This window comes from Coloeus monedula, assembly GCF_965178545.1.
Source record: "Coloeus monedula genome assembly, chromosome: 2".
In the NCBI taxonomy this organism is placed as follows: domain Eukaryota; kingdom Metazoa; phylum Chordata; class Aves; order Passeriformes; family Corvidae; genus Coloeus; species Coloeus monedula.
The window spans coordinates 73,406,505-73,429,314 of NC_138782.1; the positions used below are offsets into that span (position 1 = coordinate 73,406,505).

At 45.5% G+C, this 22,810-nt stretch overlaps 1 protein-coding gene across 7 annotated transcripts; it reads left to right on the plus strand.

The window, feature by feature from the left end:
• The first annotated feature begins 4,640 nt into the window (after positions 1-4,640).
• Positions 4,641-22,575, plus strand: DDO (D-aspartate oxidase). Of its 7 annotated transcripts, XM_082303337.1 has the most exons (8): positions 4,641-4,780; positions 7,026-7,132; positions 7,257-7,558; positions 8,211-8,380; positions 8,879-9,086; positions 9,277-9,385; positions 10,203-10,379; positions 12,908-22,575. In XM_082303337.1, exons 5-8 carry the CDS (start codon positions 8,915-8,917, stop codon positions 13,473-13,475), a joined length of 1,026 nt encoding a protein of 341 aa, XP_082159463.1. In that variant the 5' UTR covers positions 4,641-4,780; positions 7,026-7,132; positions 7,257-7,558; positions 8,211-8,380; positions 8,879-8,914; the 3' UTR covers positions 13,476-22,575. The 7 variants fall into 7 exon arrangements, with proteins under 7 accessions (XP_082159463.1, XP_082159462.1, XP_082159464.1 ...); XM_082303336.1 differs by lacking the exon at positions 7,257-7,558; XM_082303338.1 differs by lacking the exon at positions 7,257-7,558 and having other exon boundaries at positions 8,240-8,380.
• Positions 22,576-22,810: the final 235 nt, after the last annotated feature.

A 22,810-nucleotide genomic window follows, 5' to 3' on the forward strand; every position in this document is an offset into this window, starting at 1 on the left:
CGCCTTTTGTGATTTTATGCATCAATAGCTTAGAGATTGCCTTGGGGTATCCTATTCTTTAACCTGAGGAAGCACACTGCTTTTAAAAAAAGGAAATAGCATGTGTCTCTATGTCTCTAGCATTTCTATTTGCTTGTTTTTTCCATATGGGCAAAAATATGTTTAACACTAGTCATGCATTATAAATGTAGCAAAATCAGGGTGAGTTGATTTCCTTCTCTTAAATATTCATAAATTATTTAAATCCTCTTGCAAGAGAGCACTGAGTCTGAGAACAAATGCTTCTGTTCCTATGGGGCATATTTGCATTTCCATGCTCATAAAAAGAATTAATTTTCATAGTTTCTTACTTCAGTTCTTAAGTCCTTTTATGTTTGTATTTGTCATCTCTATCTTAGTGCAAATTTTTTGTGCTCATCAATGTCTCTGGAGTTACATAACGGTTTTATGAGATAATAAATTAGAATCCTTATCTGTCCTAATTGCTGGTCACTATTAAATGATGACAAATGTTTTTGTCCGAAATTTGATATCCAGTTTTATTAGACAGTCTTGCAGCTTGTTAAGGACATACCTTTTGGGGTTAAATATAGGATAAGAGCAACTATTATTAGTTTAATCGTAAGTAAGGAAAAATAATAAGTACACGTGTTTGATATTTCAAAATAGTATTTTAAAGCTATATGAAAAATCTATTTTCTACTTTAACAGCTCAATTCAATTTCTCTGTGCAAAATTCTATAATTTAAACAATTATATAGAAAAAAAAGCTATGCAAATCATGTGCATGATATGCTTTGGGTGGTACCCTGAACATCTGAACAAGGGGTGAAGCCTCCCTGAAGGCCAAGAGCTTTTGTATAGTGCCTCTGTGGAAAGACAAAACGGCCTGACATCCCAGCTCTGGGATGGAGTGAAGGACTCACTGGCATCCTCCTGTGTCTTTCACAGCTTTTTTTTTACCAGCTCCTTAGGTGCAGTCACTCAGGAAGCCTCTGTGGTGTGGGGCTCAGCAGTGTGCAAGGCCTGTGGTGCTTTTTGGAAGTGCTTTGGAAAAGGTGAGCTCACTTGCACCATGGATACTTGGTCCAGAAAGGCATTTGTGTCTGCAAAAAGGAGGTTCTGGATTCATCCTGTGCCCTTTACAAACATCTCAGGCATGTTTGTCTGAATCCTAAAACAGATTCCTAGGGGAGAAATTAAACATAAGGACTAAAAAGAAAACATAGCGTTGACAAAAACTGAGTTTCTTCTTCTAGTCAATGCTGACAATTAGTTACCTCTCACAGGAAGAAAGACTAAAGCGCATCTATGTTCTGGTAGCCTAATAATTTTGTACAAGATTCTGTACTAGATGGAGTGTGTGTTTTGGAAACATGGGGGAAGTATGCACTCCTAGGAAAGACTTTGTTTGCCCAGAATTTGTGAATTTAATACAATATAGTTTAATGGTTGTTTAAAAAATGTGTATTTATTATCTGCAATTATGTGCAAGAATAAAGTCAGACACACATTTTTTAATCTTTACACCTTTACCTAATTTAATGAACTTCTATCACCAATTCATCATTTGGTTCACACTTCCTTAAAGAGGCCTGGCTGGTGTTTTGGCATTCCATGGAGATTCTGTGGTTTAGGATGGTAAGCATCATGTGTGTGTCTTTTCCCTGTTTGTCTTTGCAGGTGTAACCCAAGATTTGGGTAATGTGTTAGGTGATGACTATGACAAAATGTGCATTAAAAATGTGACATGTTTTGCATTTCAGTTGCAGGAAAAATATGATTCTTTCTTGCCTTTGTTTGTATAAGATGACTGGGGCAGTAGTCCCTCAGACATGTTCAGTAGTGGCAAAAATTGCTGCAGACACTGAGGAATGGGTATGAGTTACCAGAAAAGAGAGTTGGTGAGCACAGGAATGACAGAACAATGTACTTGTAATCACGTGGTGTTCAGTGCATATGAAGACTAACTATAGCTTCCTCATGCGGGAACTGGAGTGGGCTGACAGTGCAAGGAAAATAAGAATTGCAGCAATTCATAGCTCTATTGTTATTTGTCCCCTTAGAGCTTCTCAGGAATCTATTTTTTCTTCATTTCCCTTAAATCTCTAATTAGTGCAAATTACTCAACTTTCTATGCATATTTTATTAATCTTGTGTTTTCTAATCAAGTTACACCCATCACTTCGCTTCATCATTTGTGTTTTGAAGGCTTAACATGGTCCTTGCCAAGTGATTTACATTCCTCCCTGAAAGTAACTGTAGTGAATGGCTCAAATAGTTGTTTGCTAAAGCTGAGGAAATTTGAATCAAGCCTGATACACTGATTTCAAGAGCACTGAGCTCAATCAATCTGAGAAAAATCAAGCCTAAGAAGCATATACCTCAAATGGGGAAATATCCTTTTTGGTATGACTGGTATATAAAAAGTGATTGCAGATTCCAGTTTCTGGAGAAAACAAGCTCTTTCAAAAAAATTACTAACCTAGATTTATGAATAAGCAGAAGTAATGGGGAATATCTCATTTAGTAACTCTTCTGTCTCTGCATTCCTGGCTAGCATACAAGCATGGATGCTGCTTGGGTATTTGTTGCAGATAAGTAGGATCCATCTATGGAATGCTCATAGGCATTTAGTTATTAACATTGCCTCATAATCTTCCACATGGAGATGAACAGACTTGCACTGGAGTAAGAAAAAAACAGCATCAAGGGGAGATTTTTATAAAGATTCTCTCCACAGTCTCATTGCCAGTGATGAGATTTAGAAGTGGTTTTGACTGAGGGAATCATGAACATAGGGAAACAACCAGGGATAAATGGGCTATCTCTCAGTAAATATTTTCACAAAGCTTTTCAACAGGAATGTCATCACTGCTGGTTTCTTCCTCATAGAGAGATAATTCCCCAGAACTCAGTAAATAGCATGGAACAACAGCAAAATGAGGCACAGCTGAAACTTCTTGCTGATATAGTAACTTGCCATGGACACTGATGTTTGACTTGAACAGGTTAAAGAAGTGCCAGATAAATGGTTCATGTCATTCACAAGATCTGAAACAGGTCAGCACTGCTGTGTTCAGAGAGGTCATTTCTGCCTGTCATTATGGCTCTGTTCAGGAGAGCACACAAAGCAAAGGGAATGCTAAGGAAAAAGGAAACACTTCTTAAGCACTGCTCGAGCTGCGTTGGTGGTGTGCTGGGATGCTGCTGCCAGTCATGGTTCAGGAAGAGCTCCAAGTACAATCAGGGCTGTGTTTGTTCTGTGCCAGAAGGCTGGCAGTCTCTCCCCAAACACCCAAATCATGACCTGCACTTTACCAAATACAATGTGTTCACCTTTGCAAAATACTTTAGGCCGTAGAAGATTTTTTTTTCAATGACATTACTATTAGATTTGGTATCCCAAACCAGCTTGAATTTCCTGCATCCTCTTCTCAGGAAAAAACACCCCGGGAATTCCCTGAAACATTCCGACTTGTGCAAACATCTGTCACAAAATGTTTTGATCCAAATCATTCAAATTTGGCAAAGTTCTAAGAAATGAGCAGTAGAATCTCAGGAGGAGAAGTAGCAGGCAGTTTTAATCTTAGCTGGAACTGCAACCTCCATTTATATTTGTAGATTTCTATATGTGAAAGGATCCTCTCCAAAGCTATTGCAAATACCCTACAATGACTTCAAATAGTGCTCGTTTTACAATCAATACAGCAAGCCCATCAACTATTTAATTTCTAAACAAGCAAACCTCTGTGCCTCTGCTGCCTTTTCAGAACACTCAGAAAAATCAAGCCATACTATAATTTGGGAGAATTATGTCTAGTTCCTTTCACGGTTAAAGGGAAAATCCTTTTTAAAAATACGTATCTTAAAAATCAGTGATGTGTAATGTATCATGGCTTTAGTTTTAAGAGCACAGCTAGACTGGGAGGCAAGAACAGTCCAACGTGTGTGGTGCACGCTGTTGCTGTTCATACAGATACCCTTTGGATGGCTTGCTGGTCTGAATTTAAATGGTTACAGCGAAAAGGCACCTGCTTGGAAGATCCACTGCAAACACTGTTCGACAGGGCTGGAGGGGAGTGGTCGGCAAACACTGTCCTGCTGAGTGTTCAGGGACGAATGCTCAGGCTGTCAAATATTAGCCAAAATATCCTGCCAACGGCAAATACCCCGGAGGCAATAAACCGGGGTATATGGCGTGCAATTTCATTCTAGCGATCCTGCAGAGAGGTTTGTTTTTGACAAACTCGTGTTTTTCTGCTGAAAACAGCCCTGCCTGGCCGCGCTCATGAGGGATTTGCGGTCTGGCAGGAGGAACCCGTTCGTTCCTCACCGACCTGTGATGGCTGGAGTTCCCCTCCTGGCCGCTCGCGCGATTGCTCAAGCGCTGCGGCGATCCTCAGGCAGCTCCAGAAACTCTCAGAACATAACTGCCTGTGAGGGAGGGTAAAGGACAATGTATTCACTGCAGTATAGCGGGTCCACTTGGGCCTCCCCTGGAGGGAATATCAAGGGGAAAGTTCTGGCAGCCGGCGTTGGGCCTGGCCCCGGCAGAGCCAAAGCGCAGCCGCGGGCGGTCCGGGAGCGCTGCCAGCGCCGGAGGCGGCCTGGGCACAAACAGCTCCTTCAGCCAGCGGGCGAGCCGGGCCCCGGGCGAGCTCCGGGACGGGGGGTGCGGCAGCCCCCGCGCTGCTGCGGCACGGCGCTCCGGCCGCTGCCCCGCGCTTCCCGGGAGGCCGGCTCTTCCAGGCGGAACCGGGGGTCTCCTCCTCACCAGGTATCACCTGCTCCCCCCGCTTGGGTTGTTTCTAGACCGTACTTCTAGGTGAAGAAGTAAATGTTGGACGCCGGAGCCCTTTTGCGGCCGAGGGCCGGGGAAGCACCCGCAGTGGCTGCGTGGGGAATTCCCGCGGGCAGATCCCATTTCCCGGAGCTGGGGCAGGGAGGGCTCGGCCCTGCGGGGAGCGAGGATCGAAGAGCGCCCGTTTGGGAGGAAAGCACGAGCATCGCTTGGTGTTTAGGTGCTCTTGGTGAAGGCGGCTCTTGCAGGTAGCTGATGCAGGGGTGTACCTATCATCGCTTCGAAGGTGTGTCCCGTGCTTGCAAACAATCCACCTGAAGGAGGGGCTGAGGCCTCCTGGTAGCCCCGGGGTCCCCTCTGACAGTGGCTTTCTGTGGTCGCCTGTGAGTCCTTTCTGGCAGCAGTGCTGTGTGTGCAGAAAAGCTGAGGAGATCCCAAGGAGCCTCTAGAGTCCTTTGTTCCGTGAAGAAAGATGATCCTCGCCTTTCTTCTGCAGCACTTCCCAAATCTCACAGGGCAGCCCAGAGAGCAGAAAAGGGGCCAGGCCAGAGTCAAAAGGCCAAAATCAGGAGCTCCTCCTCAGCAAACACCCACGAATGGATCAGTCTTTGCCTGGAAAAACCCCTCTCTGGGGTCATTTGAAGGGAAGTAACACCAGGGGTGCTTGTAAACTGGGGAAGTGATTAAACAAAAGTGATCAACAAAAAAATTGAAGGGAAAAATTGTTCCACAGCAGGCACTGACAGGGACAGCGGGTGTATCTGCCCTGGTGGATGAGGAGCCCCTCCAGCAGCTCAGAAAGGCTTGAGCCTTTGTTCCCCAGTACCACAGCCTTCAAGCGATTCAAAATAGTGTTTCAGCACTTACTTATGATGAGAGTTAGTTTGAAAAAAAAAAAACAAACCAAGGGCTTCAAATATAGCAGGTTTTGGTTTCCTCTAGTTACTTCCTGTTCTGACTTTTCTGGTCAACAGTTCAGCTGGGCTTTTTCCACTGTTTATTTGGGTGTGTAAATACGCTTATTTTCGTAGGCCAGGCAGGTTGCAACACAAGCTAAGGGCATCCAGCCTGCTGTGACCGTGGGCTGCAGCTGCAGCTGGCAGTGGATATGCACGTTCATCTGTGTGTGCGTGCGTGCGTGCTGGGGAGCAGTGTATTTATCCATATTGGTCATGTTACCCACTGCCAGAATGATATGATGTTAGAGATGAAGGTTAGTGGCCATAGTGGTGACATACAGCTATTTGAGGCAAGAAAGAATAAAGACCCCCTTGTGTCACATGAGGCTGACATTGTCTCCTCAGCTGTGAGAGTTGGGAGGTGAAGTCGCATCACAAAATATCTCAGTATTTTAAAAAATAATTCATTCTGGCCTGGGAGAAGCAGGAGGGTGGCAGGGACATGAAACCCACATCAGGCAACTGGTGTCCTCATTGCTGGGGAATTACAGCTCCAGGTGACTCTCTCTGGCTTCTGTCCTGTGCTTTGGACACTATGAAGGGACACAGAGCTAAACAGTACCTGACACCATTCACCTTCCTCCCCAACAGCTACTGCAATTGATCTGCCTTTTAAATACTGATTTTTGCAAAATGCTCAGGCCTGACTGAGAGGATGAGAAGTGTCACCCCTGCTGGGACTAAGCTGGGTTGCCACATCAGCTAAAAATAGTTTCTCCTTCTGTACCCCCTCCCAGCAAGATGCAGGCAGGTCATGCTGCCAGGGCAGAGCCATAGGTGGGCCTTGCACTCATAGTGGGGTCAGTGGCTCTGCAAAGCCCGAGCTGCACTCACTCATAAGAGCTGTGTGTAGCCTCCGCTTTGCACCCAGCTAATTTTTGGCGTGAAAGCTTGATGTGCTCCTGGACAGCAGCAGTAGGTGCAGGAAAAACGGTGCATTGAACCTGTCATGGCCTTCTGAGCAGCTCCCATAGGCTCCAGCACTGTCAGCAGCCCCTTCCTGCCCTCTCTGGATTTTGCAGCATAGGGATCAGTTAATGTCAAACTGGCTCATCTGCAAAAATCCCATCTGAACTGGGTAGACTTGTGAAACCTGAATCTCCACCAAGCCACAGCTCCCCTTTCTTCCCCAGGGACAGGGAGGTCAGTCAGGAAATTCGATCTCCATCGTGGTCCAAGGGCTTCAGCGAAGGAGAGTTGTGAGGGACAACTGAAAGCACATCTCTGGCAGGTGGATAATGTACCCATTGCATATGTTCCAGGGCAGCTGCAAAAGCAGGACTGTGCTTGTCCATGGGCTGCTGGGAGGCTCGCTGGGCACTCTGAGAGCCACACACCATTTCCACAGCTGCCAATTCTGAGTGAAAAGGTTTGTTCATAAAAATGTGTTTAGATACCTTTCTCAGAGCCAATTTTCCTAAGTAATTACAGGATTATTACCCAATTTCTTGTTACTAATATTCTTCCTTTCTTTCCCCTTCCTCTTCTCCCAGCATTTTTCCAGTCTGGGTTTCCAGGTGTCAGCCATGAAGGCCAGCAGTTCTGGTCCAGGGTCCATTTCCCCCCCTACTGTGTCCTCTTTCTCCACTGTGTGGGCACTTCTGTAGTCAGCTTATGAAAGAAGATGTGATAATTAACAGAAAGAAACTTAAGTGTTGCCCTGAGAGGAAGAAGACGGGTTGTAACAACCCTTGGCTGTGATGCAGAAGGAATGCAGTGACAGGCAACAGTGCCTGCTGCTCTTTCCCTTCTTACATAGCAGAGACATCAAATTTTAAGTAGTAAAACCTCAGGGGTAAGTGAGAAGCTGTGTGAACAGTTATGAGCAGGGATCTCATAAATAAACCTGACCTATCATAATTCCGGATGGTCTCTTTTGCCTAAATTTACATCAAAGATGTCAAAAGCCACAGGAAGATGGTAAATCAGCCTGTCATTATAAGTGCAGGCACTGGTTTCCAGTAAAAGTTCTCAGAAAGCAATTAACAAGGCTGGGTTTCTACAGTCACTGATAAGCAAGCCGCACAGGAGAAACCAGAACCATCAGGGCACAAAACTAAAGGTCTGTCTCACTCAGTATCCTCTCTTGAGAGTGAATGTTGTAGCTATTCCAGGAAAAAATTAGTCATAGGCAGAGGAGATTCTCTCCCTACATCCTTGGTCAGATTTCGGCAGTAACCCACTAATGGGGTCCCTGAGCCACCTGGTTCAAAGCTGCTAAAGGATTTATCACCTCTGAGGTTGCCCAGTCTCTCTCTTTTGTGCCCATTTAGTCCTGGCTTTGGGGAGTTTGCAAGGTGCACTGAGCTGTGTGGTTCAGTTCTGCTTCGTGCCTTCACCAGTGTAAGACCTGAGCTGGCCATGGCCAGGAACACAGGCTGGCACCTCACTGGGATGGGCAACCAGGTGATTGTCAGCCAAGAGCTGTGTGCCACTCCCCATGACAGGTGCCAGCTCTGAAACTTGCCCGGGACAGGGGAAAATAGAGACACTGCAGTTCCTGGAGTAGCAATCAGCAGATGAAGATTCTGAGGAGTGGACCACCGTGTGCTGCTGAGAGAGCGTGGCGGCCTTGGATGCCCACGAATCTGTCCAAGGCAGTGGGTCATGCTGGCAGGTACAAGGACCAATGAACTGGAGACCTCCAGTGTGATTTGCTTCTGCTGCCCAGGCAGTGACAGTCCTGCAGTCACTGCTGGAGATCCCAATATTCAACCTTTTTGCTTATGGTGCAAAAAAGCCAGTTTCAGGTGTCAGTTACTATTGTGTCAGGTGCCTTTTGCACCTGACACAATAGAAAACTAGATGGGTGCCTCACTCCCTCAGGTTTTATTGTGGAAACCTTCTCCAAACCAGCCCAAACACCAGTGGTGCACATGCAGATCACTCTTTGGTGCTGAGGATGAGGTAGTGGCTGTTGAAATACTTCTCAAAACTTTGTTGTCATATCAAAGGCTGATGATTTTTTTAATCCTCACCATAGTCCTGGTTGTATGCAGCAGTTAGCCTTCAATCAGTTGTCAGGGAGGGGGGTTATGTTACATCTCGTGTGGGTGTTTCATAGCCTGATACTCACCCTGGATAGTGACATGTGATATGTTGTTTCCAAATGCAGGTAGCAACCTCTCTCCTCTGGCTCTGCATCCTGGAGATGGCCTCACCCAAGGTCGCAGTGGTGGGGGCAGGAGTCATCGGCCTGTCCACAGCACTGTGCATCACAGAGACTTGTCCCAGCTGCTCCGTGACAGTCCTTTCGGACCAGTTCAGTCCCAACACAACAAGTGATGTGGCAGCTGGGATGCTCATCCCTCACACCTACCCAGGTTTGTTTAATTCAGGGCAGCACTGCCCATGGCACCTCATGCAGCTGTGTCCAGGTGTGATGTGTAGAGGCTCAGGAAGAAAAGTGCCTTGACCTGTGTTCCCTGTCTGTCCCATATCCTTGACGCTCATTTGTATTCTTCTCTTCATTGCATTATTCCTCTCTGCACGTTTGGTTTTGTTCACATGCAGACACACCAATCCACAGGCAGAAGCAGTGGTTCAAAGAGACCTTCACTTACCTTTTTGCCATCAGCAACTCAGCCGAGGCATCAGAGGCTGGCATTCACCTGGTCTCTGGGTAAGAACAGCCCCCAGGGCAACTTTTGGTACATTTGTGCTGTGTTCTGGAGCAGGCAGACAGGTTTTCCTTGAATTTCTTAGAATTCAGGGATATTCCCTTCAAGGAATAGCTTTTATGTTCATATTCCCAAGAAACTGCATTGTAGCTGCTCCCATATTATGTACTTTTAGGCAAAATTCAGGCATAGGTATGCACAGAAAGCCCACTCAAGTCTGAACAGCATCAAATATCTTTTAACTACTGATGTTTTCCACACTGTCACCCACCAGTTGTTTGCAGCAGGGGTCATTTCCGTAGGGATGGGACTGCAGGATCCTCCAGCTTCAGCAGCTAGGTACAGGGATTCAATTGTGGGCTGTGTGTTGCGGGTATTTTATGCTGCCTATGACATACACAGAAATTTGCCTCTTGGGAGTATTGAGACTGAACACTCTGTAGCTTTGTGGATACCCAAGGAATGGTGAACAGGTATGCAAGTGACCCCACTAGGTCCAGCCAGGTGTCTGCAGTTGTGGTGGGGACACTGTTTGGGGGAACTCTGTACATACACTATTGCTGGAAGGGCCCTTTGCAGTTTATTTACCCTGGTGTGCTACCCTTAAGCTCAGCTATGCCAACCCTCTGCCTGTTTGCCCAGACAGGTACTGCAGGAGCAGGCAGCAATGTTTCCCCGTTGCTGTTAACCTTGCAGAGCTGGACTGATGGGAGGAATCAGGTTCCTGAGCTCCTGGGTTTGTGCTAAGATTGCCATGACACATAACATGGCAGAGCATTAGCAGTGAAGTTTTCCGTCTTTTCCTCTGTCTCTTTTTAGGTGGCAGGTCTTTAAAAGCACTCCCAAGGAAGAGTTACCTTTCTGGTCAGATATTGTGCTGGGATTTCGACCAATGTCCAAAGCAGAACTCCAAAAGTTCCCGCAGCACCGATTTGGTCAGGCCTTTACGACACTGAAATGTGACTGTCCACCATACCTGCTGTGGCTGGAGAAAAGGTTGGTTTTGCTGAAGGCTGGGCATGCAGGGGGAAACCCTGGCAGAGGGACTGGAGGCAAGACGGGATCTCCTTGAGAGCCTTAGATTTGAACAAAACTGGAAAAAGGCTGGTTTTCACTGGGGAAAATACAACAAGCTCTTCTTTGGGGAGTAGTACAGGAAATAAATACCCAACTTTCCTAAAATGTGAAAGGCCCCATTTACGCAATGTCCCCTTCCTCCCAGTGTGTCTGTACAGTGGGGCTTGGAGTGTGAATGTCCCTGGGTATAGGGCCAGCGTAGCCACAGGGGCCATGCTTGGCCAGCCAGACCTTGAAGGTACATCAGGAACCTGCCATGTTCTGAGAAAACATTTGGCTGCTCCACATTTGCCAAACTTCCCAAATAATATCCCTCTGTTTTTGAGGAGACATCCAGCCCCTGAGAGAATAAGCATGTCTACGAAGGTATCTTACTGTCAAGACTTTGCACTTATGAAGTAGCCGAACCAATTAATCTCAAATTTTTTCAAAAATTGGAGGAATTTCTTAATCCAGTTAGGTGAAAAAAAACCCAAAACATTAAACATCACCATTGTAACAAATCTCTTGAAAATATTTGGCTGCATAAGATGGGTGATGCACTCACTCTGAGGAGTTGTGGCTTCAGAGTTCATGCCTGGATTGACATCAAAGTTAGAAAATCTGCCAATTTCTAAGTTTTCCCCAAATACATGGATTTTGGAGAACTGTAGGAGAGACAGGATGCAGATCTAAAAAGGCTTTGACACCTGGGATAAGTTTTCAATCCAAATAAGTACCTCTAAAGTGAGCAAATGGCTGTATCTGCTTGAGAGAAAGCGACAGGCTGCAAGCTGATTTGGGGTTAAGTAAAGAGATGTGTACTGACAACAAGGTACAAATTGCCAGCTCAGCTGGTTACTGGATGCCTTTCATCACACTGCAAAATGTGAAAAAGCATTTCTTGTAGCAGCCAGGCAGGCTGGGAGTTCTCCTGTGGCACCAGTGCCATGTGAGGTCTGTGCCATCTACTCGGTACACATGCTCTGTCATGTTTCATTGCCTGACTGAAGCAAATTTCTGCTGCAGGACAGCTAAGTTGTACAACCCATTTAGTATCTGCCATGTGATTTCTGCTCCCTCCTTGTTCCTGCTGTAGTCCTCTTATTTCTCAAAGGATGTAGTCTAATGAAGTGATCAAGCTCTTTTTTTTTTTATTCTCCATGGTGATGAGAAGCGAGAGAATATTAAACATGTAACTAATTCTCAAACCCCTAGTGACCTGAGCAGTATTTATAGACCATTCTCCTGGCAATCCACAAGGAAAATTGTTGTTGTGCCCACCTTGCTTTTCCAAAAATAGACTTCTGGAATTTTTTCCTGCTTAATTGCCTGAATTCAGGAGTTTTCAACAGGTTTTTTCATTGGTGTATTTCTTATGGCATGATGGCAGAGTACCAAATACAACACTTATGAGCTCTCCCTGCAAGTTGCCCAGCCACAGCTGCTGCACGAGGTCTCCCCTGTTCTTCCCAGCCAGCGTCAGTGCCCTGCTACATCAGGCCCCAGAGCATCAACTATGCCCTGGATTCTTGGCTCACTCACTGCTTTGTGGGAAACCACTGCCTTTATAGTGAGGTTGATGACTTTGCCAGCTCCTAGAATGTTGCAGAGGATGGGATTTTCCACTTAGTGCATCACAGACCTGTCTCCTGATTTGCTTATGCTAAAACCCCCAGTGAAAACCCCCAGTGAAAACCCCCAGCAACGAGATCCAGCTGACAGCATGCAGTGACTCCATCTCATACCAGTGATTTTCCACAGGGAAGGGCTTCAAAATTCAGGCGAGTTCAGGAGAGGATTTGGCTTGAAATTGAGCTCAAAAGTGAACCTCAAGAAGAGGTGACTTTCACTGAAGAGCAGACATGCATGTTTAGTGCTCTGAGCCATCCTTGGTGACTCTGGCTGCTGCTTCAGAAGGTTATGGGTTCACTGGGGGTCCTGTGCCACATCTACTCAGCCTTAGTGCAGATCTTAGGGCTTGGCACATGGCACTAGATGGCTACGTGGCTCAGGAGGTGAGTTGGGAATGAATGTGACAGCACATAACAGGCACATTAAAAGGGGTGTACTACGATAGCTCTGCCACTAGCATGAGCAAGTTGGTAAATAAATTTGTTGTTTCCCAGCTTGCTTGGGTTGTTAAAGCTTGGTACTGTTACAGAAATGAATCGAGACCATGAGGACCTGACTGTTTGCCTAGGGTCTGATGCCAGACCGTTCTCTAAAACTGCTCAACTTGCTGTACTTTTTCCAGCCCAACCAGGCTAAAAAATACCTTTGGTCAAATCAGACAAATCACAAACAGGACCCCCATGGCATTTTCTTTGCTTTTTGTCCCATCTGTTGTTTGGTTCTGATCAGTATGTAAAGGCAAAGGCAACATATCTCATTTACTTAGTGTTCATAATAATAACATAAGGGCTTAGGGGTTTCTTTTCTGCCTCATTTCTGGAGTCTTTTTGCAGGTTGAAAGCAACTGGCACCCAGATGTACACCAGGAAAGTAGCAGACCTGTGGGAGCTGCACAGCGAATATGACATTGTTGTCAACTGCACAGGCATGGGAGCCCACCAGCTGGTGGGGGACAAGCAGCTGTTCCCTGTCAGGGGACAAGTACTGAAGGTTCATGCTCCGTGGGTGAAACACTTCATCCGGGATGGGGATGGCTTAACTTACATCTACCCAGGGATGCACAGGGTGACACTGGGGGGAACCAGGGAAAAGGGGAGCTGGAGTCTCTCCCCTGACCCTGGCACTACTAGAGACATCTTTGACAGATGCTGCTCCCTTGAGCCCTCACTGCAGGGAGCTCACGATATCGAGGTGAAGGTGGGCCTGAGGCCATCCAGGCAGTGTGTGAGAGTGCAGAGAGAGGTTTTGAGCCAAGGAGGAGTTAAGCTCCCAGTGGTTCACAACTATGGGCATGGGGCAGGTGGCTTTTCAGTGCACAGGGGCACAGCCAATGAGGCTGCTCACCTGGTGGGAGAGTGCATTTCTGCTCTGCAGGGCTCCTCATCAAGGGCCAAGCTTTGAATCCCAGAGGCTCCTTTTCCATTTACAACTAGTGCTGCATCTCCTAGTAGCAGCTTGGACTTTTACTCCATTACTGGATGGAAGGGAACTAAGTCAACCACTTGATGCTCAGTGGTATCTTCTGCCTCCTGGGAAAGGCATGATGTGTTGATCCAAGTATTAGTCCAGCTGATCATCTCCTCCATCTGACATTGTTTCTGCCCAGCATTTGTCCTAGCCTCTTGTGAAGGAGAAGATAAGATACATAAATACTCTTCACATAATAGGGATCAGATTGCTGTGGTATAATACAAATAACATCAATTTAGCATTTCTGCATCTTCATCTAAAGGGTATTTGATGCAGTAGGCTCAGATTCAGTAAAAATCAGTTATCTCCTCTTGTACCAAATCTAATCTAGAATTGCCCTTGCTTCTGCCATCTTGCTAACAAATTTTATCATTGTCTGTATGATTTAGAAGGAAAAGAAAACCCCACACAGTGCTGCATTACAGTGCTTCAGGTCAGCTGTTACAGAAAGCAGTGTTAGTTCACTCTCACACACAGTGACCAGGCAAGTGTGATTTTAAGAGCAGGTCTGTTATACTGATCACTGCATTTGCTCACATTGCACCTCAGGGAACTTAGTTTCTCCTAATATTGCTCCACATGAGCTACAGTTTTGTGCATCTTTTCTTACACTTGTTTGCAAATCTCTTTTTTTCCTTCAAGGCCCTCAGATTTTGCTCTCAGACACCAATGATTTTCCCCCAGCCCCTCCCCTCCTCCCCCACACAGCAACATTGATATGGCCTTTGTTCTACAGGAGAGGACCTTTCAGAGTGGGCTTGGGAATGCAACATCCCTTTTCTGCTTCACAACAATACTGTCTGCTTTCCTTACAATGTCTGATATTAATAAATTGGAGACAAACCAACAAGGATTATAACACCAGCATCAGTTTCATAGAAGAGCCATTTAAGACTAGATAAACACTCTAAAGAAAAATTTGTCTGTAACTGGACATGAGCAAGCTCCTCTGCTGTAAGAAAGCTGAGTCACCAGAGCCCAGACCCTCTCACTCCATGGCAGAGGCTCTGTTGGGCTTTACACTCCCATCAGCAGTTCAAGCCCTTTGATGTGTCTGAAGATAATCACTCCCCAAAATTGGATCTTACCGTCAAAGTACAGATCTGACTCTGAGTGATTAAACGACTCATTAAATCTTAAATGGCCCACTTGAGAGTGTTATCATCCTTTTTTGTCTAGCATTTTTGTCCATAGAGTTATAAAACCATTCAAAATCCTTCAATAATTTCAATTATTAAAATTAACTGATAAATAAAGTTCTAATAATGGAGCAAGGATCATTTTTGTAGTGTTTCCTTTCATAAGCAAGGGATTTTCTTTAATTTGGGATGGCCTGACAGGGCCAAGAAAGGCCACATTCAGCCATGGCTGCCAACTCCTGCTGTTCTCAGGGGGGATGAGGACAGTTACCATTTGCAAGGGACAGCTGTCAGAAGAAACATAACCAAATTAAATTATAGGTCAATAAGCGCCTGGGACCAGCCTAAGCCAGCCCTGCCTTCAGCAGCCTTGTACTCTTTTTCTAGGCTCTGAAGGCTAATTTTGCATTCCCCCCTTCTTCCCCCCCCCCCCCCCCCCCCCCATCTGTCCTTTCCAGTGGTATGAGAGGGCAGAGCTGCTGCTTTTGGCAGCAGTGTTGGCATAGGGCTTGTCAAAATGCAGGTTTGTCCTGAGCTAACACAGAACATAAAAATACACGGAAAAAGAACATAAGAATGGGCTCTTTTTTCTTAATCTTTATTTTAAGCTTAAAAATAGCAAACAGTGTAACTTATCCTGGAGCAAGAAACACTACTAATGCTAATAGGGTGATCGTAGCCCCCTAAGAAACCAAAGCTGTGCTCGTGCACGTCTTCTCTGCAGGGTGATGGGGTTTCTTCTAATCTACTTCTAAAAATTGTCTAGTTGATAAAGTGGCAGAATAGGTTCAGCTACAAAGCTCATCAGTCTGATGTCCTAGCTCTGCTCATGGCCAGCAGGGGGGACAGCCACTTCTGATCTAGGGTCTTCCTCACCTGAGGGGTAGCTTAGTGTTTCAGATGATTTATCTTCCACACAGTTGTTTACTTGCTTCTAAAAACATGTATGGTGCTTCTGTATTCCCCAACATCCTGTGAAAACAGTTTCTGTAAAGGGAGAAACTTCTTTGTCCAGGAGCAGAGCTTGTTGCCTTCATCTTTGTCTTGAACCTGAAAACATCATCTGATGCCCCTTTCCTGCATGCTATGAGAGGTAGTGACTCCATGCCCCATTCTCCATGGCCCTTTTTGAGTTCATAAAGTTCCACCATACTCCTTTTCAGACTTTTCTTTCCCACCTTGAAGGATCTTGGTTTACATAATACAGAATTGTCTCATTTTCACAAGCCCTGATCCTCGTGGGGACATATCTGTTGGGGGGGACAGCACAGTAAAGCATAAGCTATCCAGGAGGTTCCTTCTCCAGGTGATAGAGCAGCCAGCAAGGAGAGGTGCTGTGCTGGACCCTGCTCTTGCCAACGAGGAGGGGCTGGTGTCCCAAAGGAAGACATTTCTCAGGGGTCAGTATTGGAGCTGGTGCTGTTTAAAATCTTTGTCAGTGACATGGACAGTGGGACTGAGTGCACCCTCAGTGAGTTTGCCAGTGACACCAAGCTGAGGGGTGCAGTGGACACACTGGAGGGCAGGGATGTCATCCAGAGGGACCTTGGCAGGTTTGAGAGGTGGGACTGTGCAAGCCTTGTCAAGTTCAACAAGGCCAAGTGCAAGGTCCTGCACCTGGGTCAGGATGATCCCAAACAGAAATACAGGCTGGGTGGAGAATGGACTGAGAGCAGCCCTGAGGAGAAGGACCTGGGGGTGTTGGTTGAGGAGAGGCTCAACATGACCCAGCAATGTGCACTCGCAGCCCAGAAGGCCAACTGTGTCCTTGTCTGCGTTGAAGCAGCGTGACCAGCAGGTTAAGGGAGGTGATTCTGCCCCTCTGCTGTTGTGAGACCCCCACCTTGAGTACTGCATCCAGCCCTGGGGACCCCAACATAAGAAGAATGTGCACCTGCTGGAGTGAGTCCAGAGGAGGCCATGAAGATGGTCAGAGGGCTGGAGCACCTCTCCTATATACATAGCCTGAGAGAGCTGCGGTTGTTCAGCCTGGAGAGGAGACAGCCCTGGGGAGACCTTACAGCACCTTCCAATACCTAAAGGGGGCTTACAAGAGGGTTGGAGAGAGACTTTTTGCAAGGGCATGTAGTGATAGGAAAAGGAGGAATTGCTTTAAAATGAAAGAGGGTGAAATTAGATTAGAGATTCTTCACTATGAGGGTGGTGAGGCCCTGGCACAGGTTGTCTAGAGATTGTGGGTGCCTTATCCCTAGAAGCCTCTGAGGCCAGGTTAAATGGGGCTTTAAGCAATCTGGTCTAATAGAAGGTGTCCCTGCCCATGCCAGGAGGTGGAACTAGATGATCTTTAATGTCCCTTCCAACCCAAACTATTCTATGACTTTATGATCTCTCTTCCCTTCATAGTATATTAAAATGCTTTATAGTCATTAATAAGCATTTAAGTGGCAACCTAGCTCCAAGATACCTGTCCTGAGTGGTAGTAGCTGTTTCAGAGGCATTGCTGAGGCTGGAAAGTGAGGCAGTCTTTCTCCCAGGTCAGCCAGGTGTTTTTCTCTGCTGTTAGCTACACTGATTTTCATCTGCTGTTACTTTGAGCAAACTCATAAGATAGTTTTTGCAGCTCCTTGAGGCAGTTTGCGTTTTACTACCTTGAATAAACTGGTGCCACCAGCAGATCAGTCATTTGCCTGACTCATAGGTCTGTGGATGAATACTGGCCCCACCATGATTCCTCTAAGATGCACTTGGTTGCTTCTCTCCACTGTGAAGAATGGATGATTTATCCTTACCTCGTCTCTCTATCCTTTATGCAGTTGCTGACTCATGAGAGGGTCTTCCCTCTTGCCCCATGCCAGATTAGCTTCTTAATGGGTCCTTGGTGACAGATGTTATTAAAGGCTTTCCAGAAGCTGAGCAGATCATACTGAGCAGATTGCTCTCATCTGCAGCCTCACGGTTTCCTCTGAAGCTGTCAGAAGGTGGTGGAGCACAGCTTCATAGGTTCTCACTGCAAAACTTTGCCAATTCTCCCCTCAGTCTGTGTCTCTCCTTGCAACTATTCTGTTACTATGGCTTTTGCTGTTTGCCTGGCACAGGTGTCAGATTTGGTGGCTTGCATTTCTCTAGATCCCTTACAGCACTTAAAAGAAGACAGTATCGCATGCCATCCTCTTTTTTCTTCAGCTGTTTAAAGTAAAAGCTTATACGCTGGCTCTTACAGTGCAACAATTTCCATTAGCATTCCTTAAAAACCCACAAGTGAGTAGCATCTGCTTTTCATGAATTTGTTACTATCCCTTGCATCTACTTGTTCTAAAGCCTCATCTAATGACCCTTCAATCTGAGGCAGCTTCCCTGCATTATCCCTTTAACAAATGGTTCTGCTGTGGGAATTTCACTCAGCTTTTCTGCACTGAATGCAGGCACAAATAATCTGTTTAGCTGTTGTGTTAGGACGTGTCTTCTCTCAAACTCCTTTGCTATTCTGACTGCACACCCTAGTCACCTGCAGAACCCTCCAGCAGGCTCCCTGCTTCTGCTAGGATAGAGGAGGCTTTTGTCTAGTAGCAAGTTTTTTCCTCAAAATATTTTTTTAGTCTTCCTTTCTGTTTCTGCTTTTAATCTGACAGAGTTCATGTCCTTTTCCTTATTTGGAGGAGATCTATTTTCGTTCTTTCCCATGTAACTTTTATCATGCTGTTACAATGACTCAGTAATTATCATCCTTCTGAAATATGTCTGATATTTGAATACCCTTATATAAAAATTGAGGATTTTAAAGCTGTATCTTATTTTCACATTTATAGCAAATAGAAGCAAACATACATTCAGCCTGATTGCTCCATCTCCTGTGCCCCATTAAAAGGGGCTTTATTTGTCCGGGTTACGCTTTGCTTTTCCTCCTTATTTGTGGTTATAAAGAGGTCAAAATTGCACCTCTAATGAAATGCCTTCATGGTCCACTGCTCCTTTCTTCCTCCTCACTTCCTCCTCATTTCCCACAGTCTCTAGCTTGAAATTCCTTTTTAAATCTTACTCCTTCTCACAGAGGTTTTCTGCCTGGCTAAAGTCATGCCACACAAAGATTGAGCATTCTATTCAGAAACCTCATCTTTTTGTTCCAGAAGCTTTCAATTTGCCAAGAATAAGTCCTAATATTTTGGGAATAACCAAACATCCTTCCATTATGCTTCCCTAGGCATGGAAAATTTAAATAATCTAGAATATATCCTAGATTCATAGTGATGCTGCCCAGTGCCAGCTATACACCCGCCCACAAAGGGGAGTCACACTATTTCAGTGCCTTCAGGCCAGCTCAGTGACACTGACTGCTTCCAGGCAGCTGAAGCCTGAAGTTTGTTGAGATGAGTCCTGTCTTGTTTCTGCTACCCAGCCCCGGGTGTCAGTCTCCAGCAATATCTCATCAGCCATCCCTGAGTTTCTGCTCCTCACCCAAGACTCTCGCCAGTAGCTGAAGCAAAGATGTGGCCTCTGTTACCTCTCCAGCTCCAGCTGAAGCTGAGCTGGCAGCTGAGGAATTTTCAAAACTCCATTTTGATCTTAAATCTGTCTGTGCTGCCACATCAGCTCTGTAGTTTTAATCTGGAATCACAGAATAAGTGTCAGAGAAACACTCACACATGGGAGAGGATTAACAGTGGAAGGTTCATTAAACCTCCCTGACCTCCCCGTGCTGATGAAAGGTGTCCTTAAAGAAAGACTTAGCTGTCACCTGTGCAAAGCATTTTATCCCTGTGCTGTTCATTAAGCCCATGCGTGTCTGGACATAAGTTATCCAAACTTACATTGAGTATTTCCTTCCTATCCACACTTTCTGATCTACATTGAAGAGGCACCCCTGGCAGATGGCAACCAATCTGTCACACTCACATGGAACTTCAAAGGTGTAATAGTGGGATAGAAAGAGAACGGTTATATTTTGAGACATTTTTATCAATCCTTGTGATTCCAGACAGCAGATGGGATGTATGATGGATTTTAGAGCTTGGGCACAAAATAATAGCTTCCTGCAACAGGGAATTTTGTTGATTTCCTTCACAGAAACAGTGCCATAAAGTCATATTGTCTCGATAGACAGGCTTTTGGCTCTGTTTAAAACAAATTTGTGAGAAATACAGGAAAACTGGCCTTCACCATTCATTACCATTCTCTTGCAGTCGAGAACTATTTGAGATAAACTGCAAAATGGCTAGGAATAAATGTAACAATTAGAGATAACATCATGGCCTGGACCGAGATTTTCATTGTTTTCACAGCAATCAAGTGACTATTATTACGTTGTTAGCGGCTCCAGTTTATCCTGCTCTATTCTCTAGTTTCCACCAGAGGGCGATGTTGGATCAAGCAATTGTTGAAAAAAACCCGCAAACTCCATCTCAAAGAGCAAATGGGGTGATGCTTAATTCTGGAAATCTGGGTGCCTGTCGGGCTCCCATATACTTACAAGGCTTGGGGGACTTGGGTACTTCAATACAGCTTTAAAAATCGATCGTGGATTTATGGAGAACACTTTTAAAAAGTACAATAAAATGTGAAGGTAGCAGTGTACCAGAAGCTGTTGTTAACAAAAAAATAAGGAATTATTATAATAATAATAATCCTAGGCAAAGCTGCTGCTATGGCAACATGTCCCAGAGCTTTTACCCCACCAAAGGCTGGAGAGGAAACTACTGTCTTGGGTAGCCAAGTGTCCTCAGTTCCTCATGTTGTGGGTTCTTGGGGTCCCCCAGCTCCTCAAGCTGTGCCTGGGCCGGACATCCTGTGGGGCAGTTCCTGTGCGGCTGCAGCCTGGTCTATGTGTCCACTGGCTCCTGGCCAGGCTCCTGGTGAGCCCAGACACCACTCTGGGTGCTCAGCAATTAGAAACTACCACTGCTTCAAGATCTGAAGTGGACTGGTTACTTTCTGGGAATTTTCTCCTCATGTCTGTTTTTCTCAATGAAGAAGTAAAAATTACATATTTTGGAGAAAGAGTAGCAGACGTGAGTCAAAACCCAGCCTTACTAAGAAAGGGAGGGGCTAGGGAGAAAAGAAAGGGGGAAGAAACTTTTCTGAATGGTATTTCCAAAAGTAAAAGCAGTTTCAAGGGAATATATTTCCTGTGTTTTGCTTTCATCCTTTGAGACTGTCTCACACTGAGAGCAGCCAGCACTAGGGGAGTATTGCCCCACATCACTTTGCTCTGTTCCTGTTAATGTCCATTACCTACCACGAGGACAATATATTTTCCAGACAGTAAGAGGCATGTACCATGTGCATCACATGCTGTGCTCCCACCATTGTCGTATCTCCTGCCTTTTGATTCACCTTCTCCAAATCCCGGTCAACCAGCTGATATCTAAGCCTTACATCAGCCTTTCCTTCAATTTGTGAGCCAAACAGAGGAGGGGAGGTTTGTTTATTTTCTGTGTCATCAGAGAGTTAAGCAACTGAGCCGGCTGTTGGTGTTTCAGAAGCACCTATGTGTGAACCTTCAGTCATAATTTTGGCTAAAGTGAAGCTCTGAAAAGCAACCCTTCCCTGAGGGAACACACCAGAGCCATGGAGGGACCCTCGCTGTCACACAAATGAATGATTTAGGTTGCTTAAAGAATCACCATCAAATGTATTAGTGAAAACAAACTTTAATATGCATTTGCAAAAGTGAGGCAAAGTTTGATGACAAGGCTTACTCTACTACCTACTGCATGGATAATATATATAGAGGAAAACCAAATTAGCATCAATTTAGAGTGATTTATATGGGGGCCAGGGATGTAGAAAGGGGTAAGGAAGGAAAGATTAAGGGAGACTCTCTGGTGGGTCTTGAGATTAAGAGTGGGCTCCCTTGCTTTCCAAACTGCTTCTCAGAGAGGTTCCCACATATGGCTCGATCCAATCTTAGGCTCAGACATGGTCAATTGTTCATGTCTAAAGGATCTAGAAGCACTTAGATTAACCAAGGATCAACTCTAAACAGTGATAACAGTTATGGATTCAAGATAATAACACGTATACTATATTTGCTATTGGGTGTCCAAGTCAAGGCACACACGCAGATATGTGTATGCAAATGTACAAAGGTAATACACACAGAGGCATGGATATGTAAAGTATAAGTACACAGGTATATGTATTAAAACATTCCCCTCAAGAATCAGTGAAACATGTCTAATGCCTTTTTTGGCATTTCTTAATGAGGGCGAGGTGGGGTATTGAGGCTCGAGGAGTGGGATATCAGTCCAGGTTCTGTTGCCAGGTGACGCTTCTCTGAATTTCACAAACTTGAGAGTTTGGGCACTCTGAGAGGCATCCCACAGAGAGGGAAATACTGATGCAGCCCACTGCAGTCCAGAAGAGCTCAAAGGGTCTCTCTTAGGACCACTGTTTTTAGGGCTGTGAGATGGTTGTCTTAAGTCCTTGATATATTTTCATCCTGGCTGCAATCTGGGTTAGTTGTTACTGGAATTTTTGAAATTCCAGTGAGGATGGTACTGTCCCACTTGAGCTACATTTCAGATAAGGAACATTCCAAGGCTGTCAGGGGATGACTGATTATTCCCTCTGTCATCTCCCACCTACGTGAGGCAGCAGGAGTTCCTGGTACGGTCAGTACTGCCACCCACCTTAGCTTTCCAAGAGTTCCCAGTATGATCAAGAGATGCTTCCCCACCAAGCTCTTGTGGAAAGGCCTGAACAGGAGTGGGGGAGGGATGAACCAACACACTCACACTTGCTTTCCTCCTTGTCAAACAAGTGCATGGTTGGGCTTCAAGGAGATGAAGCCTCTCCTCTGAACAGACCTTGCAGCCTCGTGAGCCAAATGATTTCTTGGTCAGTGGGACAGCTGGTCTCCCTCCTTTGAGCATTTGAAGAATGGATTTGAGCTTCTCACATCCCATATTGCTGTGGCTACAAGAAGAACAATCCCACTTTTAGGTGCACTTCCAGTGAAAAAGCTCAAAGGATATTTTTGAAATAAAGGAGCTGAGGCAGCTGAACTACAGGGAAAGACTCCAATAAACAACCCACATCTCTACAGAGGTAAAGACCCTGAGAAGCGCTGGCTACCCTGCTTCTGAAAATTCCTCTGTAAGCCTGGCTGGGCACCCTTTTTCTCTGTGGTGAGTGTATCTGCACAGTGTCAGCACTCCAGGAATAATCATA